This window comes from Trachemys scripta, chromosome 1, assembly GCF_013100865.1.
Source record: "Trachemys scripta elegans isolate TJP31775 chromosome 1, CAS_Tse_1.0, whole genome shotgun sequence".
In the NCBI taxonomy this organism is placed as follows: Eukaryota; Metazoa; Chordata; order Testudines; family Emydidae; genus Trachemys; species Trachemys scripta.
In genome coordinates, this window is record NC_048298.1 from 118811573 (window position 1) to 118829943 (window position 18371).

An 18371-nucleotide genomic window follows, 5' to 3' on the forward strand; every position below is an offset into this window, starting at 1 on the left:
TGACTGTGGCACTTTACCACAAGCCGAGCAGGTGGAACGGGCTGGAAGTCTCGCGATATCTGGTCTCTGGTCCCACCAGCCTCTTCTCCCCGGCGGGTAGCTGCGGTTGTGGAGTGTCTCGCTCCCCTCCCCCTCATGGGGTCTCTCCTCGGCCTGGCGTCTCCCCCCGCACTCGCCGCGATTTGAAGCGGCGGCCTCCGCCCGCTCCCGGCGCCTAGCGCTGCCGGAGCCACCGGCTATGAGTGAGTCGGGGCCCCCCTGACGCCGGGGGAGGGCTCCAGGGAGCGGGGCTGGGGGCGCTGTGCTCTGCCGGGGGAGGAGGCGTTTGTGCCGTTCGGGCGCCTGTGGCCGTGCCCGCGGAACGTTAGCCAGAGTCGGCCTCGTCCACCCGCGAGCGCCCTTGCTATCGCGATACGTGCCGCTGCCGTGAGGTAACACTATCGGGCGCTGCCGCCCGCCTTCCTGTGCCGCCCGGCGCGCGCCGCTGCGGCACCCAAACAGCCCTGTCGGGCACGCGCCTGTGTGGCAGCTAGGGCCGTTCTCCTGCCGACGTCAGGCTGGGGCAGCCCGCCCTGGCCAAGCACCCCCGCACCCCCCCCCCTGCGGCTACGGTCCCAAACACACCGCGGCATCGCTTAACTGTTTTGCCGTCAGGCGCGGAGGGATTTGCGTGATAAATGTACAACGGGGGATGGATGCTGCTCGCTCTGTGTTTTACATGGGAGGTTGCGTGCAGTGCTCGCCCAGACGTGCCTTTGCCTCTTTGCCCAAGCTCCGTATGGTAAAACTGTTCCGTGTTAGAAAATTAATCATCAAAAGGGAGAGAAATTAAGAGAAACAAACCGGGCAGAGAGGTTTTTAGCAGAGATGGAGAAAGGCAGAAAGACACAGGAAGGTTGTGTGTGTGTGGGGTTTAGTATGTTTTTAAGGCAACTGAGTTTGATAAGATTCAAAGTAATTAGTTAACGACAGGAAGTGGCAAGAAGTGAGCGTGTAGGTGGCTGTATTGCTGTGCTGTCAGAGCTGTTGATCTTGCTCTGTGCTAACCCTGACATTTCTGAAATCCGTGAAAAGGCCTGGCTTGACATATCCACTTGCCATTTAGATGCATTTCCTTGGGGGAGGAGGGAGGCTACAGTTGTTATAGAATCTAAGATTGTAAGTGTTAAGTTTATTGCCCTAATGGTTGCAAAGAAAACCTTCCAGATATATAGATTCAGTGATGTATTCCCAACTCTGTAGATAGACTGGTCACATCTCTGCTCAAGTTAAAAATGATTTTTCCAAAGCACAACCCAAACTGCTGAGTAGAAAGTCTCATAAACTCTCTGGTGTAGGGATTATCCTTTTTTTTTTTTTTTTTTTTATGATTGTACAGTGCCCAGCCTAGTTGGTTCCTGGCTTGTGGTTCCAAGAATGTCCGTCTGTGTGTCACTCTGAAAACTAAAATGAATGTACAGTCAGTGTGACGTGATGGAAGCAGCTACAAGTATAGTTGAAAGTTCACTATGTTTGGAATCTGAACCAGGTTCAGTCTGTTACTGTCCAATTTTTACTTTCTCAGGCACTTTCAGCTGTTTTACACACATGGCATTACAAATTGCTCCCACTAACATCAGAACTGGGAGTATCTTCTGCACCACCTGGGCTCCCACTATTTTTGGTGGGACATATGTTGCTGTATTTCTCCTGGACTTGCCCCTAAATGTCAGCTGTGCACAAGAAGTCCCCCAGAGCTATGTTTATGCAGGATGTATGGTTTCATTTCACAGGCTTTCTTGAGTCATTCACTGTAATTCAGAACCTTGCTGGTTCTGCTACAAAGAGGCTTTTTACTGCAATGTAGGAAGGGCAAAATTGATTATTTGCCTAGAAAGGTGCGTCAGCACTGAAAAGTCCAGTAATGGTGTAGACAAATCAAAGTTAAGGATATATAAGCTCCAATATAGACTGCAAAAAATGTTTCTACGGTAAGGTGTGAGGCTCCATTCACACCTGGGCTGGAAAATAAATTAAAGAACAATTTTTAAACTATCTAAATATGGTTCTGGCTAACCTTGCTTCTATCACAGTTTTGCCAGCCTGTGTGGCCAAACTTTTTGTGTTTGTTGTTGTAAGTGTTCTCCCCTAGAAAGAACAAGAATACAGATTGGAAGTGGGGGGGAAAAAACATATGAGCCAACTCTCCATTAATATTCATTAAAAAAAAACTAATATCAGCCCGATTAAGACAAAACAAATCAATCTGATTGTATCTGGTAACACACACAATTCTGAAGAACTTGGCTAGGTACTGCAAATGAAAAAGATTAACCCACAAGATTAACTGTTAAAGATGCACTCATTTCCTGTAAATGTTTGTAGTGTTAAAAGCCATTTACAGCCAGCCTGCATCTGCCAGTTTTTAAGTGAAGCTTACTTGCTGAATAAACTAGCTTTTTTCCATTCTCTACCCTGGGATCCCTGAAAAGGCACCTGGCTACCTTTACATAAATACAAAAGTAAACATGTTTGTATATTACATGTTGTATTCAGGGCAGAGAGGGAGTCTCCGGTCAGATTAATCAAATTAAAGCTGCTGTGTAATTTAAATAGATATCAAAATCTTTGCAGAATTAGATTTGCATCATATTCTTAAAATGCTGGAACACTGTTGAGCAATCATAAAATTATTCTCCCTTTTTTCCCCCTCCTGATCGTAGTAAGGCAGGAACGGGGATGATTTTGCTTCACGTGTAAATGTTTGATTCATTGAACCATTCTCCCTCTTAACCAGCACACCCTGGACTAGTCTGTCACAATAATCAGTAGTGAAATAGGGGCTTCATTAGGATCTGCTTAAAATCTTGGCTGTGATTTTTTTAAAGGGGCTTAAGGGAGTTAAGCTCCCAACTCTTATTGACTTTTTCAGGGAAGTTTGGCACCTAAATGATCTCTTGTGCTTTTGAAAATCTCCCCCTTGGCAAGTGTTCGGTAAGCATGCTCAGGAGTTATTATTTTAATAGTTTATAATTTTCCCCAAGGCAAATAAAATCCCTACTCTTCATTGAGGGCTACTATTATGCCAAGTTTCAAACTCTTGCTGTCTTTTTACTGTAGCTCTTTTTACTGCTCAAAAGCATGAGCAGGTTTTTTTTAATGGAAGAAGTGTGTGGGTTTTCCTCCATACTCTGAACTCAAAAATGACTGAAGAGATTGCATCAAAATCTCCAAATAAGAAACCAAATATAATCTGAGTACCAAGACTAAGGGTATAAAATCTCATAAGGCCAATGTTTTTCAATATATATAGTTTTGCTACCTTAGCCAGAGAGAGGGCCTGGTCACAGTGGCTGTAATGTTAGATCATGAAGTTTTAATTGATTTCCGTATGTTCATTTTGTGTCCTAAATTGATGCGTTACTCAGTTCAGTTAAAAAGTCCATATTTTGACGTGAGGAAAGTATACTGCATGCAGTGGTAGCTGGAGCCGTTTTTAGACATAGATAAAAATAATCTATTCTGGACCTCCAAATTTTTCCCTGGTTGATATCCTCTTGCCCATTTAGTGGTCACCTCAACACTCAAGATTCATAAAAATGTACCTTTATTCCTAGCCTTTCAGCATCAGTTCTAGATTTCCCCTCTCTCAAATACATCACTGGGACCTTAAAATATATGGGGGGAATGACACAACTTTATTTATTTATTTATTTAGCTTCAACACCATGATCTCTTCAGTAACCAAATTTAGAAATAATTTTTGATTTTCCTCTTTTCATATACACTTCCCAAAAAGGCTATTGCAAGTCACACCACTGTCCCTTCAACTCCTCCAGAATTCTATCCTTCCTGCTTATCCTTCTTTGCAAGAAGTTGGTCCTCATGTCTCACATTGACTGCTGCAATACCTTCTGGAGGAACGAGCCAAAACAATAGTCCAAAATGAAGGTGCCAGCATCACCTTTCCCTTTATGCTCTGAACACATCTGCCCCTCTTTTCTTTGCTCTAGTTTTCCTTCTCGTTCCATATTAAATTCCAGCTATTCCACTTTCAGAATAGCGAATAACCTATGGTTCCATCTCTGCCCTGTCTTACTGAATTTTATGGGATAAATTTAAGTCTCAGAAACAGAACTCTCTGGATGTCCTTTGAACATAGTGTTCCAATATTAAGATTGCCAGGAAATTAGCTGCAGTAATCTGGTTGAAGTGTAAATAAAGGGGGAAAGTGCTATTCCTGTATTTTTTGATAGCCTTTAATTAGGTGTCTTTAATTTCAGTTAATGTGACATAACTTTTTGTAATTGCAAAAGTTTCAGCTCTTGGCTGTAGTGAATTTGGGGGATTAAAGGTGGTGAAGGAAATGGGGGCCTCAGGGTTCCATGAGGGATGCAGAGTTTCCTTGTTCCCCAGGAGAAAATAGTTCCTGCAATGTGCAGATGTTTCTCCTTATTTGGGGATGAGGGAAAGACTGTATCTGACTGCTTCTGAGTTAATGAAAAAACATTTGATGTGTTTGAGGTATGACATGGTGGTGATACAGATGCATGATAAATTGTCCTTGTCTTGGAAATAATTAAATTTATTTTTTTAGAAATGAGTTGCACAATTGAGAAAGCCCTAGCTGATGCTAAAGCACTAGTAGAGCGACTAAGAGAACATGACAACGCAGCAGAAGCTCTTATTGAACAGACTACAGCTCTCAACAAGCGGGTGGAAGCGATGAAGCAGGTTTGTTTTCCCATTTTGCTTACTCACTTAAAAAGACACTTTGAAAACCCTTCAGACATCGCTATTTAAAACTGGTTTAAATATTCTCGACTCCTACAGTATAGTGCATTATCTGTTTAATATCCAGGACCTCCTCTGGCGATCTCATGGGGATTGGGATGAAATCTATGATCCAATAGGTCTCTTGTCTCTAGTAATTATGATTCTACAAACAATTACTTGTCGGTTACTATTACCCCCTCCTGCAAACATGTACATGCTTAAAGTTAAGCATGGTCCGGTGTCTGTAGGATTGGGTTTTATGATTTATTATGGCACTTTCAGTGTCCATGTGCTGCTCTTCTATTAAGTAATTAAAAGTAGCTTAATATTTTTGCTTAATTTTGCACATCTCAGCTAATAAATTTTTGTATAGAGACTTACATAAGAACAATCTCTCGTTTTCCCTTGCATGAGTATTCTCATCTCATCTTTAGATTTTCTTCTGTGACAAAGTAGCCTGTTCAGCTTATTTTGAGTGGGTAAAAATTTCCTTTCTGCTGTTATATTAACCAATCGATATTACTAGATTCTGTGGGTGGGTTGGTGGTGATAAAGGCTCTGTGGTATCCATGTTTGGGAGACCCATCCTGTCATGTTAACAATTTCAGTAAAGTAGAAAAACTAATAAATGTGTTATCTTTATTTAAAGTTGTGAAGTAAATGTGGCATCTCAGGGGAATTATAATGGTCAGCAGAACCTTCAGACATAAGATTATTTGTTAAAAGTTAGCTCTTGTTAATTAGGGTTACCATATTTGCACAATCAAAAAAGAGGACACGGCGGGGGGGGAGCCCCGCCCCTGCCCCCATCCACTCCCTCCCACTTCCCACCCCCTGACTGCCCTCCTCAGAACCCCCACCCCCCCCGCTCCTTGTCCCCTGATTACCCCTTCCTGGGACCCCTGCCACTAATTGCCCCCTAGGACCCCACCCCCTATCTAAGCCTCCCTTGTCCCCTGACTGCTCCCTCCTGAGAACCCCCCACCCTAACTGCTCCCCTAGGACCCTACCTGTCCCCTGACTGCCCTGACTCTTATCCACACCCCCACCCCATATTCACACCCCCGCCCCCAGACAGACCCCCGGGACTCCCATGCCCCCTGACAGGACCCACTGGGGTTAGGGCCGGTGCGCTCGGCTGGAACCGGAGCTGCTGGGGCCGGGGGTGCTTGGCTGGTGCCGCTCGGCCGGAACTGGGGCCAGTGCCCCGGGGCCCAAGCCGGGCCACGCCAGAGCTGCTGGGGCCGGCCGGGGCCGGAGGTGCTCGGCAGGGCTGGACTGGGCTGCGCCGCGCCTCCCTGGAGCCCTCCTCCTCGCGTCCCTCCCACCCCAGCTTACCTGCTGCTGCCCGTCTGCCCCTGCTTCTTTTCAGAATTCCTGCGAAGATCTGGTTCGCGGGAAGCAGGTGAGGGGGAGGAACAGGGGGGCGGAGCATTCAGAGGAGGGGGAAGACAGCTGCGGGGCCAGGGGCGCGCTAAGGCTGGAGGGGATGGAGGGAGCCAAGAAGGGGCTTTGGCTGCTGAGCGGCGCCACTTTTCGATCTATAAATAGCCAACCGGGGGGAAATCCCGGACATTTTTAGAAATCCCCCCGGACAGCTATTTATAGATCTAAAAGCCAGACATGTCTGGGGAAATCCGGACATATGGTAGCCCTATTGTTAATGGTCTTTAAATGATTGTTAATTAATAATATGTAGTGTATCAAAAGGGCTATTTAATATTGGTCAGATTCTAACTTTGAAATAGTCAGTCAGGACTAATACACCTGCTTGCCTTCATTTACACAAGTGTTTTTTAAATCTGTTTAATTCTACTAGTACCAAGAAGAAATTCAAGAGCTTAATGAGGTAGCAAGACATCGGCCTCGATCTACATTAGTAATGGGTATCCAGCAGGAAAACAGGCAGATCAGAGAACTGCAACAGGAAAATAAAGGTGAAGCTTAATATTTTCTTCTTTAAGGATCTGATCCTGCTCCATTGAAATTAGTGGGAGTTTTGTCATTGACTTCAATGGATGTAGGATCATATCCTAAGAAATTTTTCTTCTAATCTTAAATTCTTCTAGTACAGGGGTTCTCAAACTTCATAGCACCACGACCCCCTTCCGACAACAAAAATTACTACACGGCCTGAGGAGGGGGGACCGAAGCCCAAGCCCCATTGCTCCAGGCAGGAGGATCAAAGCTGAAGCCCAAGGGATTCAGCCCTGGGGCAGGGGCCTGTAACCTGAGCCCCACCACGCAGGCTAAAGCCCTCAGGCTTTGGCTTCAGTCCCGGGTCTAAGCCAGCCCTGGTGACACCATTAAAATGGGGTCGTGACCCACTTTGGGGTCATGACCCACAGTTTGAGAACTGCTGTTCTAGTATAATCAGTCATATACACTGGTTGTGTAGACATTTGGAGATTTGGCATCTTTATTACAATGGTGAACAAAAAAACAATTCAGGCATACTATTTTTCCTTTGAGATTTTTAAAATGTAGTTTTGCTGGTAATTTTCTATAGGTCTTATAGCTCTTATTTATCCTGTGACTTGACTATTATTCACTGTTACTATACAGAATATGTCTATCTGTATATGTTAACTGTTAAGAAAATAACTTATTTATGTACAGGGGAGGCTTCTATTTCTTTTAAAAAAATTAGTCTAATGAAATATCTTCTGACTTGATGATTTTGGGGTACTCTAAACAAGGGGGCACTTACAGATTCATATTCACCATTCTCTTGTCTGACATAGGAAGTTATCTACCCTTCTGTACGGCACTAGAAACTCAAAGATCAGCCCTGCTTACTAAGTACAATTGCACTCCCTTTATTAATTTTGTAATGGTTAATTGCTTTGAGCCCTTGGTGCAGAAAAGCTTTGTTTTGGGAAAATTAACTGCTGGTGCTATATACTGAAGAATCACAAAATATTGTATCTCAAAACAAAGTTTTGCTCATGTTTAAAGTCAGACAAACTCTGCAGAGTTACAGATCAAAACAGTAACCTAAGTAACTTCCAGATGGACTCTGCACTGGGTGTTTTAAGTGGAGCACTACGAGTGAGATCCTCACTCTTTTTTCTCTGACCGCTTGACTCCAGTTAAAAGGGCTGGAGTAGCATAAAGGGACTCTATAGGTTCTGGCTGTGGGAGAACTTCTTAGCGCAAGCGCTATGCAGACTTTGTTTGGTGGTGTCTAAGAGCTTGTATTAGTTTTCTCAAATGAAGTATTTCTGCATGCAAGTCTTGAAGCAATTTTTAATTGTTTTGGTAGAACTACGTACATCTCTCGAAGAACATCAGTCTGCTTTGGAACTCATAATGAGCAAATACAGAGAGCAGATGTTTAGGCTGCTCATGGCCAGCAAAAAGGACGATCCAGGTATAATAACGAAGTTAAAAGAGCAACATTCCAAGGTAATTTTTTTAAAACTCTAACTTGTAGTCATTGTCAATATAATAAGATAATTGAGCAAATGTCATTTTATATTAGAAAGTGCATTAGCAATTCCCAAGTTTTATAGCATAGCCTACTTAAACATGGACAGGAAGCTTGTTCAGACTAACAGATCAATCTTACTAGATGCTTGTGATGTGTGTTTAGGCATTTATCAAAGAGCATTTCATTACTACCTTTCCATAATTCTCTTTTTCCTCTTGTAGACCTGGGTTGGGGGGAAGGGAGAGGCAGCTGTGCCATATTGGACTTTTGGCTATCATAGTCTCCAGTAATAATTTAGATCAGTTCAGTGCTCCAGCATGCACTTGTGACTTTAATGGCTTCTGTGATCAGTGCTGGGTCAATAAGGTAAGCCTTGTTTTATTCAATATTCAACCGCTTTTCTGAAGGTATTAAACTAGTTTTGAAAAAACTCGAGAGAACCTTCTGAATATTGAATAACCAGGCTTATATTTCTTCTCTTCTCCCACCCCTTCAGGCAGGCTTCCTGTTTCAGCACTAATCAGAGATGCTATGGAGTAACCAGTGCATTGTAGGATGTCTGAGTGGATCTGGAAGTTGTCCATATTGGGTGAGCTGCTTGATGATCCTGGAAAGCTAGAAGAGTAAAGGGTTACTAAAAGGCAATGTTTTTCTAACCTGCCATCAGTGGGATATATATGTAAGTGTGAGGCTATTCAGCTCCTAGTCAAAGCTAACCGATGTTATTTTGGTTCTTCACTTTTTTAATAGGCTTTGCCAGAAGGTGACAATGTTCAATTCATCTTTTTAAAGTAATTAATACATGTATTTAAATTGTATTTGTAAGATGGCACAATAAACTAAGTAACTTCACAGATAAATGCTGAGAAGAAAACAGTGGGATATTCCCCCAGTTCACGTCTACTTGGAGTTTCCTGTTAACCTTTTGGGTTAAAAATCAGAAAAACTCCCTCTGTGGAAGAGAGAATTTCAAATAGAATGTACATTGATAGATACATTAGGAGTTAAAAAAATGTAGGTACTATAAAGTGAGTTTGTGTCTAGAAAAGTATGAAGAAGAAGCATTCAAAGAAACTGCCTTTGTTTCAGTAACAGTTTAAGTCCTAAGCAAGGAAACTATACATCTCCCTCTGATTTATCCCAAGAGTATTTTGTTTGGGGAAAGTATTATTTTAGCAGAGACATTTCAGGGCCCTTTTGATCTTTTTGGTCCAACTCAATCCCATTTGGTATGTCTGTTGGGGAGACTTTAATGTGTCTAGATGCCTGGAATTTCACCATTTGTACTTCTTACTAGTCTGTATAGTTAGTAATGTTGGATAATCTTGAAGTGCAGTCTAAAAGCATCTATCTCTTATGGGTATTAAGAATATAATTACTCCAAATTTTGTGTCCAAGGAATTAATCTTGCTTTACCAGTGAACGCTGTTCTACCAAGTGGCAACTGTTGGCGCTTGTCTACTGAAGTTTTCCACATTGCTTTCTGCAATTGAATTTTTTTTCAAACAGAAATTTGAAAATATTTATACCAGTATCATATATACCAGAAAAATATCTGTATGGTGTTAAGTAGTGAAAACTGGTCTAAATATGCTTTAGAAATATGCTCTGAACTTAAACTTGTCATGCAGTTTCCTGCTATGAACAGTTTAATCTTAAACTTCCTAAAAACTGGTTTGACCATTTAAAAAAAAAACATTTATTTTGCAGGCACTTGATCCTTACTGTGGATAGTGCCATATGGTAACTTTTAAAACAACCAAGTACTTCAAACAACAGAGCTATTGCAACTCAAACACTGGTTACAGCACACCTTTTAACTTTTTTTGTAATACTTTAAAATTAAAGTTTACATCCATATTAACATTGTAATGACTCTAAACTAGAGATTGAAATGTGTCCTTGTAACAACCCTGAAGGACTCCTTTTCATCAGTGCAGCTCAACATGTCCATGAAGCACTTAATTATGGACTGGAGAGGAGGCAGTTGGCAGCAAATCAGAATGTACATTTTAAAATTGGGTCCCCCCCCCCCCCGATCTTATTTAGTTTTACTTTACCTTTTTGAAAATAGTAAACAATAGAAGAATATTATTGTTGTGACCCCCACCAAAAAAAGAAAATTCCAAATCTCTTGTAGCAGATGTCCTGAAGCTCAGGCAAGATCATGGGCTTTTTCAAGCCTCTGCAATACGTAGGCACAATGGGGCAAGCTAAAGATGGAATTAACTTTGTAACTTACTTATTAAAGCCTAAACATTATTTCAACTTCTTAAATAGTTACAATGCTTTTGATTTCACCTTTATTTTAATATAAACCCTCCTGGGATATACAAGGAATTCCTTTGTTTTGGGGAATCGTTTGAGCTTTGTTGTTTAACTAATATTTGGCTTTCAGATGCTATTGAATGACTTTAGTGTAGCCATACTGTTTTGATGTCATCAGATATACTAAGCAAAGCAGAGTTTAAATGGAATACGTCAAAATCAATAGATGCAGAAAATGGTGTAGGTATATGGGTGACATGCATTCCTCTGGCTTGGTGTAGAATCAGTTCCCCAGCATGGTGGGGGGAGATGACAATGGGGGACTAATCTTTCAGGTGAGGTGTAAAATAGAAAATTTTGACCAAAGAACAGATGTGTCTTTTAGTGGGCAGGCAAGATAACAAAGATTGATTAAAGTGCAAACATAGATGAAGGACACCTCATAAAAACTACAAGTTGTCTGAACCATCCCACAAACAGAGATGGAAGTAGTAGTACTGCAAGGACAGTCAGGGATGAACAAGAGCAAAGAAATCATTATTACCTCTGTAGGGATTATGTGGTCAGTTTTGGTGATACTGTAGCAAGCTTGATCCAGACTTCCACAGGCATGAGACTGAAGAAGAAGCCTTTTGCTAAGATAACTTTCTTCTTTTAAAAGTTTACTGGATAAATTATGTCACAGTAATATTAGTGAATGTTGTGGGGCTTTTTTTACTGCTAGATCTAAATTATTGTAGAATTCAAACTTCTGATAGTTGGCACAATAGTTAAAATGCAGTTAATGCTCACTTTTATTAATGTAGGAAAGAATATATTGGTAAAGCTTTTTATTTCACTTATGGTTTAGGAGCTACAAGTGCATGTGGACCAAATTACAGAAATGGCAGCAGTAATGAGAAGAGCCATTGAAATTGATGAGCAGCAGGGTTGCAAAGAGCAGGAGCGTATTTTTCAGCTTGAAGTAAGTATTCCATCAAAGAAGCTATGGCAGCCACAAGATTTTCTCTTCCCACCGCTAAAGTGTTATCATATTTTGAAATAAAATTACAATGTAGCATGTATTTTTAAAGCAGAGGAACTTTCTAGCTTTGAAATGCTCTCTTGCTCAACATTACAAGGGTTTGCTCAAACTTAAAGCTATCTCTTTATTTGACCACCTATTATATATCTATTTTTTTAATCTACATCCCTTTTTTGGCATTAAACATGTTTATTTTGCTTGGCCCATCTCCTCTCTCTATTCACTTTTAGTCATAGTGACAGAAGCAAGTACTTGAAGTGTAGAGTTGCTGAAATAAGTGTTTATATGAGAATTGGGCTACATACTATCTACATATTATGCCTAGGCTTAATTGAGTGCATTGGGACCATGCTCAGCTCTTATGTCAGTGGAATTAGCCTTTAATACGTTATTTCCTTTTCCTTGTCCCCCCTCTCCCTTTTTCCCCTCTATTTATTCTTCTAGTTGCACTACTTGGCCACTGTGAAATTCCTTGTTGCTATCGTGGTATGATAAATTGGGAATATGCCTGTTCAGTTTATGAATTGTCTGAGATTATGAAGCCTATATTTGTGTCAGGCTGCAAACTCTTTATTTTGAAAATGCAGCCTTTTGCTTTCTCTGTGGTCTGTCTGCGTCCACGTAGGGTTGCAAATTCCAAAGGCTGGTGGCAAAACAAAAATAGAGAGTAGTTGTCTCAAGTACCCACTCACTGGAAATCTAGTCACTCTAGACAAGAGACTGGTCCCTGAAGAACTGCTATAGCAGGTGGGAAGTGACTTTGTGCTCATATAGGGAAGCTGGCGTGAGTGTCACCTGACAGATGGTGAAGGTCTTAAAAGACCACAGGTTAGTCTCTGCTTGGGGGCTGTTTTCTGCAGTCTTTCCTTGTAACAGCATGCATGAGGCAGGGGATACCCTGCCCACCTTGCAGAACACAGATTATTCTTTAACCACTTCCAACAGAAAGGTGAGCTAGTGAGAGAGATTGTTGTTAAGATGTCTTATTATTTTCCATGGTCTGTTTTCTCCTGTGCTTTGCAGGATTAAGTATGAAAGAGGATAAAGGTGTTGGACATGGGGTGGGCAAAATACGGCCCGTGGGCCAGATCCGGCCCGTCTAACATTACTTTCCAGCTCGCCATGACTAACATTTCTGTCCGGCCTCCTCGTGATCTCTGAGTCCGGGCCGCTAAAAGTCCCGCGGCGCAGTGGGGAGCTCAGGCAGGCTGCATGCCTGCCGTGGCCCCATGCCACTCCTGGAAGCGGCTGGCTGCTGCTGGCATATCTCTGTGCGCTGCCCCCACCCCCAAGGCCGTCCTCACAGCTCCCATTGGCTGGAAACTGGTCAATGGGAGCTGTAGGGGTGGTGCTTGCGAGTGTGGGCAGTGCATGGAAATGTGCCAGCAGCAGCTGGCCGCAGCCGCTTCCAGGAGCAGCGTGGGGCCATGGCATGTGGGCAGCCTGCCTGAGTCCTGCTGCGCCACCAGCTGGGAGCCACCTGTGGTAAGCGTCTCCTGGCCAGAGCCTGAACCTCATACCCTCTCCTGCATTCCAACCCCCATCCCAGGTCCTACAACCAAACTCCCTCCCAGACCCCGCACTCCCTCCATTAATATAGTAGAAACCTGTGGCCTGTGACTACTTACCAAAATTAGTGAAGTGGCCCTCCTGCAAAAATTATTGCCCACTCCTGTGTTAGACTGTACAAAGTGTAAACTGTAAGTGTGTATGCATCACAACTGCTGCACTGTAAACTGGAGGCTTCACACCTTTTGGGTGGCATTCTGGGAAAGGGGTGGGTTTAAGTGCAGGGGAGTCAGTGCTGAGCTAAGAAGGGGTAGGTGGCTGGATAGTGGGTTCACACTCAGAAGGGGTGCCAGTTAGAAGAGAGATGCCCTGAAATTGGGGCAATGGCTGAACTCCACTCAGGCTCCAGAAGCTTAACACACCCCAGGGGATCCAGAGCATAAAGTTCTGGGCATTCACTAGATTCTGAGAGACACTTGTCCAAATATTTTCCTTGGCTCCAGTTGTCTACCTTGACTTCTAATCTGTCTCCTTAGATGCTATATTCTCTGCAACAGTGTCCAGACTAGAGAGAGCCTTATCAGTGGCGCCTCTTTGCGCCCTTTACAGAATGCTGTGCTATTCAGCTTAATTAAAGATCTGTATGAACCATTCAAATAACTATTTTCAACATTCATCACCTCTAACCATGAAGTCTGCAAAGCCAGTAATTTTGAAGAAGAAAGCTTAATCTTCTCTACTCTTATTGCCATTTTTATCCCGCATGGCAAAGGATGCTTTGCATTCTTGGTTTTCAGTCTCCGCTTCTGTTCTATGTAAATTTTCCGATCCTGTTGTTCCCATCATATTAGTGCCACCCAAAACAACCTCATCTCATGACAAAATTATCAAAATGTAATGTTATTGAATTAGCTTGATCTAATTTATTTTTATGCGCCTGTTTGCATTCTACTCTATTTGGACAATAAGACTAGTCAGTTTTGCTCCGTTTCCAACTCTTGTGATTTTTTTTTATCATGAGTCCTGCAATAGGATGTTGTATGTAAAGTTCCAGCTCCTAGAGAAATGATTGAGGGTTTCAGCTTTCATTTTTAAACAATTAAATTTTTAGCCCTCATGGTTGTAGACAAAAGCTTTAAAAATGTGACAGGAGTGTATCCTGAAGGTTCAGAAACCAGAAGGCAAATAGCCTCCAACCCACATGCATGTCTTTGTCTTAAAAAAGATTTTTTAAAAATATTTTTGGGATTGCTTTTTGAATGTTTAGGGTAGGCAGTGCAGCTTTCTGGTTATGTGCTTGCACAATGCTTTGCCACAGAGAAATGTTTTAAATAAGTGTTTTGCCATTGGGGGTGAGGGGGGAAAAATCTTAGCTTAAATTTAAGCTTTGTTTAAAAAAAATAAGTTATCATCTTCCTTTGAACGCTTTTCTTGATACTGAAGATATCTGTTCAGTACAACAAAAAATAGAATTCCTAAATACTCCCTCCCTCTCAAATCACAGGTTAATGTAAGACTACTTTCTTCCTCTTCCATCCCAAACAATTAATCTCCTCTCCAAATAGATCTTATTTTCATTTTCTTTGTCTAGATTTCCACTGGGAATTATTTTAAGTGTCTCTTTTTTTTTTTATTTTGGCATGTTCTAGCAAGAAAACAATGGCCTGAGGGAAATCCTTCAGATCACCAGAGAATCATTCCTGAATCTCAAGAAAGAAGATGTATCGGAGAGTACATCTCTGTCAGCATTAGTAACGAGCAGTGATCTGAGCCTGAGGAAGAGCTGAAGATTCTGTGAAGTCAGCAAACTTTGTTGCACATTTAACAGCTTAGGGTATCAGGGTTCACTTGTCAAGCATTTGTTACTGAATAGGGCACCAGAAAGCTCCTCTATCTTAAATCAGACTTCAGGTTAATGCTTTATACAGTGTACAGTACAAGGTTTTTAGCACCAGATTAGTTGATTGCCATAGACCTAACTCTTGTAGGAAATTGCTTCTCAATGCAGTTGTGGAATTGGAGATTTTGTATTAATCCATTCAAAACAAATGACAAGCTAAACATTCACATATAGAAAATGTGTATAAGCAACTGATCATAAAAAGGACACCTTCCTAAATAACATGACACTTGAAATCAGTCTCCTTGGCCAAGAGTAGTTAAAGTTACAGGTAGACCCTATGTACTATCCATGTTGCTGTTTTTCTTTTAACAGATTTTATAGTCAAAACTACCTTTCACAAGAGGAATTGGTAATACTAAGGGCCTAATCCAATTCCTGGTTGAAGTCTGTGGAAACACAGACCTCCTGAAGAATCCCTGTTCAAAATATGATCATCACTTGCACTTGGTATGACAAGAAATAGCTAATTTAAAATGACACGTCTTGTTATTCCTAATGCTGTTAATCTTTATCAGCACTCAGCTGTAAACCAACTTGTAAATAATATTTATTAGAAGGTACTTTCTGTAGGTATCCACAGTATGTTCTGCTCATACGTATGTGCAGTTCTAAATATTCTGTTAAAGTATTTTGCAGATACTGAATCTATTTTTAAATTGTTTCAGTAACATTAAAAGAGCTGCTCCCATCTTGCTCAGTTCTTTATATAGCCAGTCACCTTTAGAGAGGGGAAAGGGTTCAGACTTTTGTTTCAAAACTGTAGAGGACTAGATTGGTCTGTTTCTAGTCTGTAATTTGATGTTTGTTCATCACAACTTGGGAAGCTGCAGTTGGGAGACACCCAAACTGAAGTAGCTGAAATAAGGTATACTGAAAGAACCATTAGAGGAAGTTGGCACTCTAGCAGGCTCTAATAGTGCTATTAATCCCTCACTTTCATGAGGTACTAAAAATGTTTTTAAAGTTTGCTTCAACTCCATTTATAGATTGAGTTGTGCTTTTAACATGCTTCACTGAGCAAAATAGGGCCAGTTCTTTAAGTCCTGAGGCAAATGCAGAAATGAAAAGTTGGCACTTCTCAATTAACTGTTGGAATCAGACTAGATGGGCTACATGTGCTGCAATATATAACTGTGAAGTGAAAAGCTGAGGAAATAACTCTTGCATTGCTTTTTGTCCTTTTTGAGTGTAAATTTGACAAATTGCTTCCCTGAATAAGAAAAGGAGGTTAAAAACCCTCAATTGATGTGTGTGGCTTGCCAGACAAAATAATATGTAAAGGATCTAAAACAATTCATAATTTAAAGTAAATCTTCAAATATGTATAGTAAAAGCCTTCACCAAAAATTGTTATACACACAAGCACTAGCCAAATCTGAATCCTTTGGCAGCTCAAACTTTCACATAGCAAAAGTTGTTTGAATCCTATTGCTCTGCTACTCAAGCTTCATTTGATAAATCAGATTAAATACTGTAAATGTAAACCAATATTTTTTTCAAATTAAAAAAACCCAAAACTCTTTGAGCCCTTATAGGCTAAAATGTATCATGGTATAAATGTCTAAGACTGAATTATTAGCCTGTGGAAAAACTTGGGTTTATAAAGTTACTGATTGAACCATTGGTAGAGATGCTACTAATTCCCACTATAATTCACATAGTAACTTCCCCTCCCTTGAAGCAAAAGATTAATTACTTTTAATATTTGACTTAATCTGTATGAACTTGCTTGGTGAAGATTGTAAATATGCAAGTTAGTCATTGGAATAACTGAACTGCTCCTATGGAAGTGATAAAAGGCATTGTAATGATGAGAACTCAGACAACTGTGGATCAAGTTCTCCAAACTTTCCAAGGAATCTTGCTTTTTACAAAATAAGTTCATAAAAATGATTGAAAAGATCACTTGTTCGGTTTCTTGACAGTAACTACACAATGAGCATCCTATCTTTTGGTTTAGGAACTTAGAAAAAACTGCATGTTATAGAATGCCTCTTTATTGCATCAGCCTTGGAAAGATTTTATTTCCGTTTGAGAGCTGTAAAAATGACAATTTCCCTTTAGCCATTACTGACTGGTGTCCAAAGACATCTTAAATTTTATCTTGAACACATTTTATATTTTTTAAAATGTAATTTCCTAGCTTGTATAACAGAGGAAGCTGTTAGTCTGTGGCAATTCCTTAAGGTTGCTCTATTATGAAACAATGCTTGATTAGTGCTTCTTTGTAAATACAAAATGCGATTTTAATTTATCTATTCCTAGTTTTCACCTACATGTATTGATATTTCTCCCCATCCATCCCCAAAACAAACTCAATTTTAGGGTTTTAAATATATTTCACGTTGTGTGGAGTGACTACTTTGCATCACATACCCACTATTTTTGTAATGCAGATGCTTGAAGTGAACATATGGCTGGGAATGTGTATTGTACAGTAAATTTATTTTATGAATAAAGATGACTGAAAATGTAGATGGCTTAATGATTAAAGCAACATTCTTGAATGGTACATTTTGCTAGTTAGCATGCTTAGTATTTTATATTTATAGAAAAGATGTCCAATTGGTGGGGTCGTAGCCTTCCCTGAACTTCCTTGAAATGTTAAGGAGGCATGTTTTCTTGTAAAGTGACAAGGAACTAAAATTTGAAAATCAAATGTACTTTTCACTTAATCTCTGTAGATTCTGGTCAGTTTGGACAAGTAACTGCCTAGTCACTTTTAAAGGTTGTCATGCAGCTTTCAAACCAAGTATTACAGCACTTTGCTCATACAGAACACTTTACAAAAATTTCATTTTTCTTAAATTTTGACTTTTCCTTCAGGGTTTAAAAATAAATTTAAAGCAGCATTCAGGTTGCTACTTCTATGAATATTAACTCATATATAATAGAAAGTTGGGTGATTACTAGAGCTGTGGATTAATTGCAGTTAATTCACACAATTAACTAAAATGTAATTGATTAAAAAAATTGGTTTTAATCAGTGTTATAGTGGATGTTTTCTACATTTTCAAATATTGACTTCAGTTACAACACAGAATAAAGTGTAAGTTCTCACTAATACTATTTATTTTTACAAGTGCAAGTATTTCAATTCATCTCATACAAGTTACATAACTGCACTCAAAGATGTAAAACTTCAGAGCTGACAAGTCCAATCAGTCCTACTTCTTGTTCAGCCAATCACTAAGAAATGCATTTGTTTACATTTATGGGAGACAATGCTGCCTGCTTCTTATTTACAATGTCAGCTGAAAGTGAGAGCAGGTGTTTGCATAGCACTTTTGTAGCCACAATTGCAAGGTATGTGTGTGCCAGATATGCTGAACATTCATATGCCCCTTCATGCTTCAGCCCCCATTCCAGAGGTCATGCTTCCATGTGGATGACATGCATTTAAAAAAAAAACAAAAAAAAAACACACACATTAAATAATTGGTGACCGAACTCCCTGGAGAAGAATTGTATGTCTCCTG

The 18371-nt window shown here is 40.6% G+C and overlaps 1 protein-coding gene across 2 annotated transcripts; it reads left to right on the forward strand.

The window, feature by feature from the left end:
- The first annotated feature begins 51 nt into the window (after positions 1-51).
- Positions 52-17367, forward strand: FGFR1OP2 (FGFR1 oncogene partner 2). 2 transcript variants are annotated; one of them, XM_034783016.1, is made up of 6 exons: positions 52-242; positions 4577-4713; positions 6575-6692; positions 8021-8163; positions 11307-11420; positions 14639-17367. In XM_034783016.1, exons 1-6 carry the CDS (start codon positions 239-241, stop codon positions 14774-14776), a joined length of 654 nt encoding a protein of 217 aa, XP_034638907.1. In that variant the 5' UTR covers positions 52-238; the 3' UTR covers positions 14777-17367. The 2 variants fall into 2 exon arrangements, with proteins under 2 accessions (XP_034638907.1, XP_034638916.1); XM_034783025.1 differs by lacking the exon at positions 52-242 and adding an exon at positions 2909-2973.
- Positions 17368-18371: the final 1004 nt, after the last annotated feature.

Excerpts from the sequence above, each read along its gene's own strand:
- FGFR1OP2 (XM_034783016.1), top strand. Across the intron at positions 6,693-8,020 it reads ACTGCAACAGGAAAATAAAG|AACTACGTACATCTCTCGAA; the intron begins GTGAAGCTTAAT and ends TTGTTTTGGTAG. Across the intron at positions 8,164-11,306 it reads TAAAAGAGCAACATTCCAAG|GAGCTACAAGTGCATGTGGA; the intron begins GTAATTTTTTTA and ends CTTATGGTTTAG.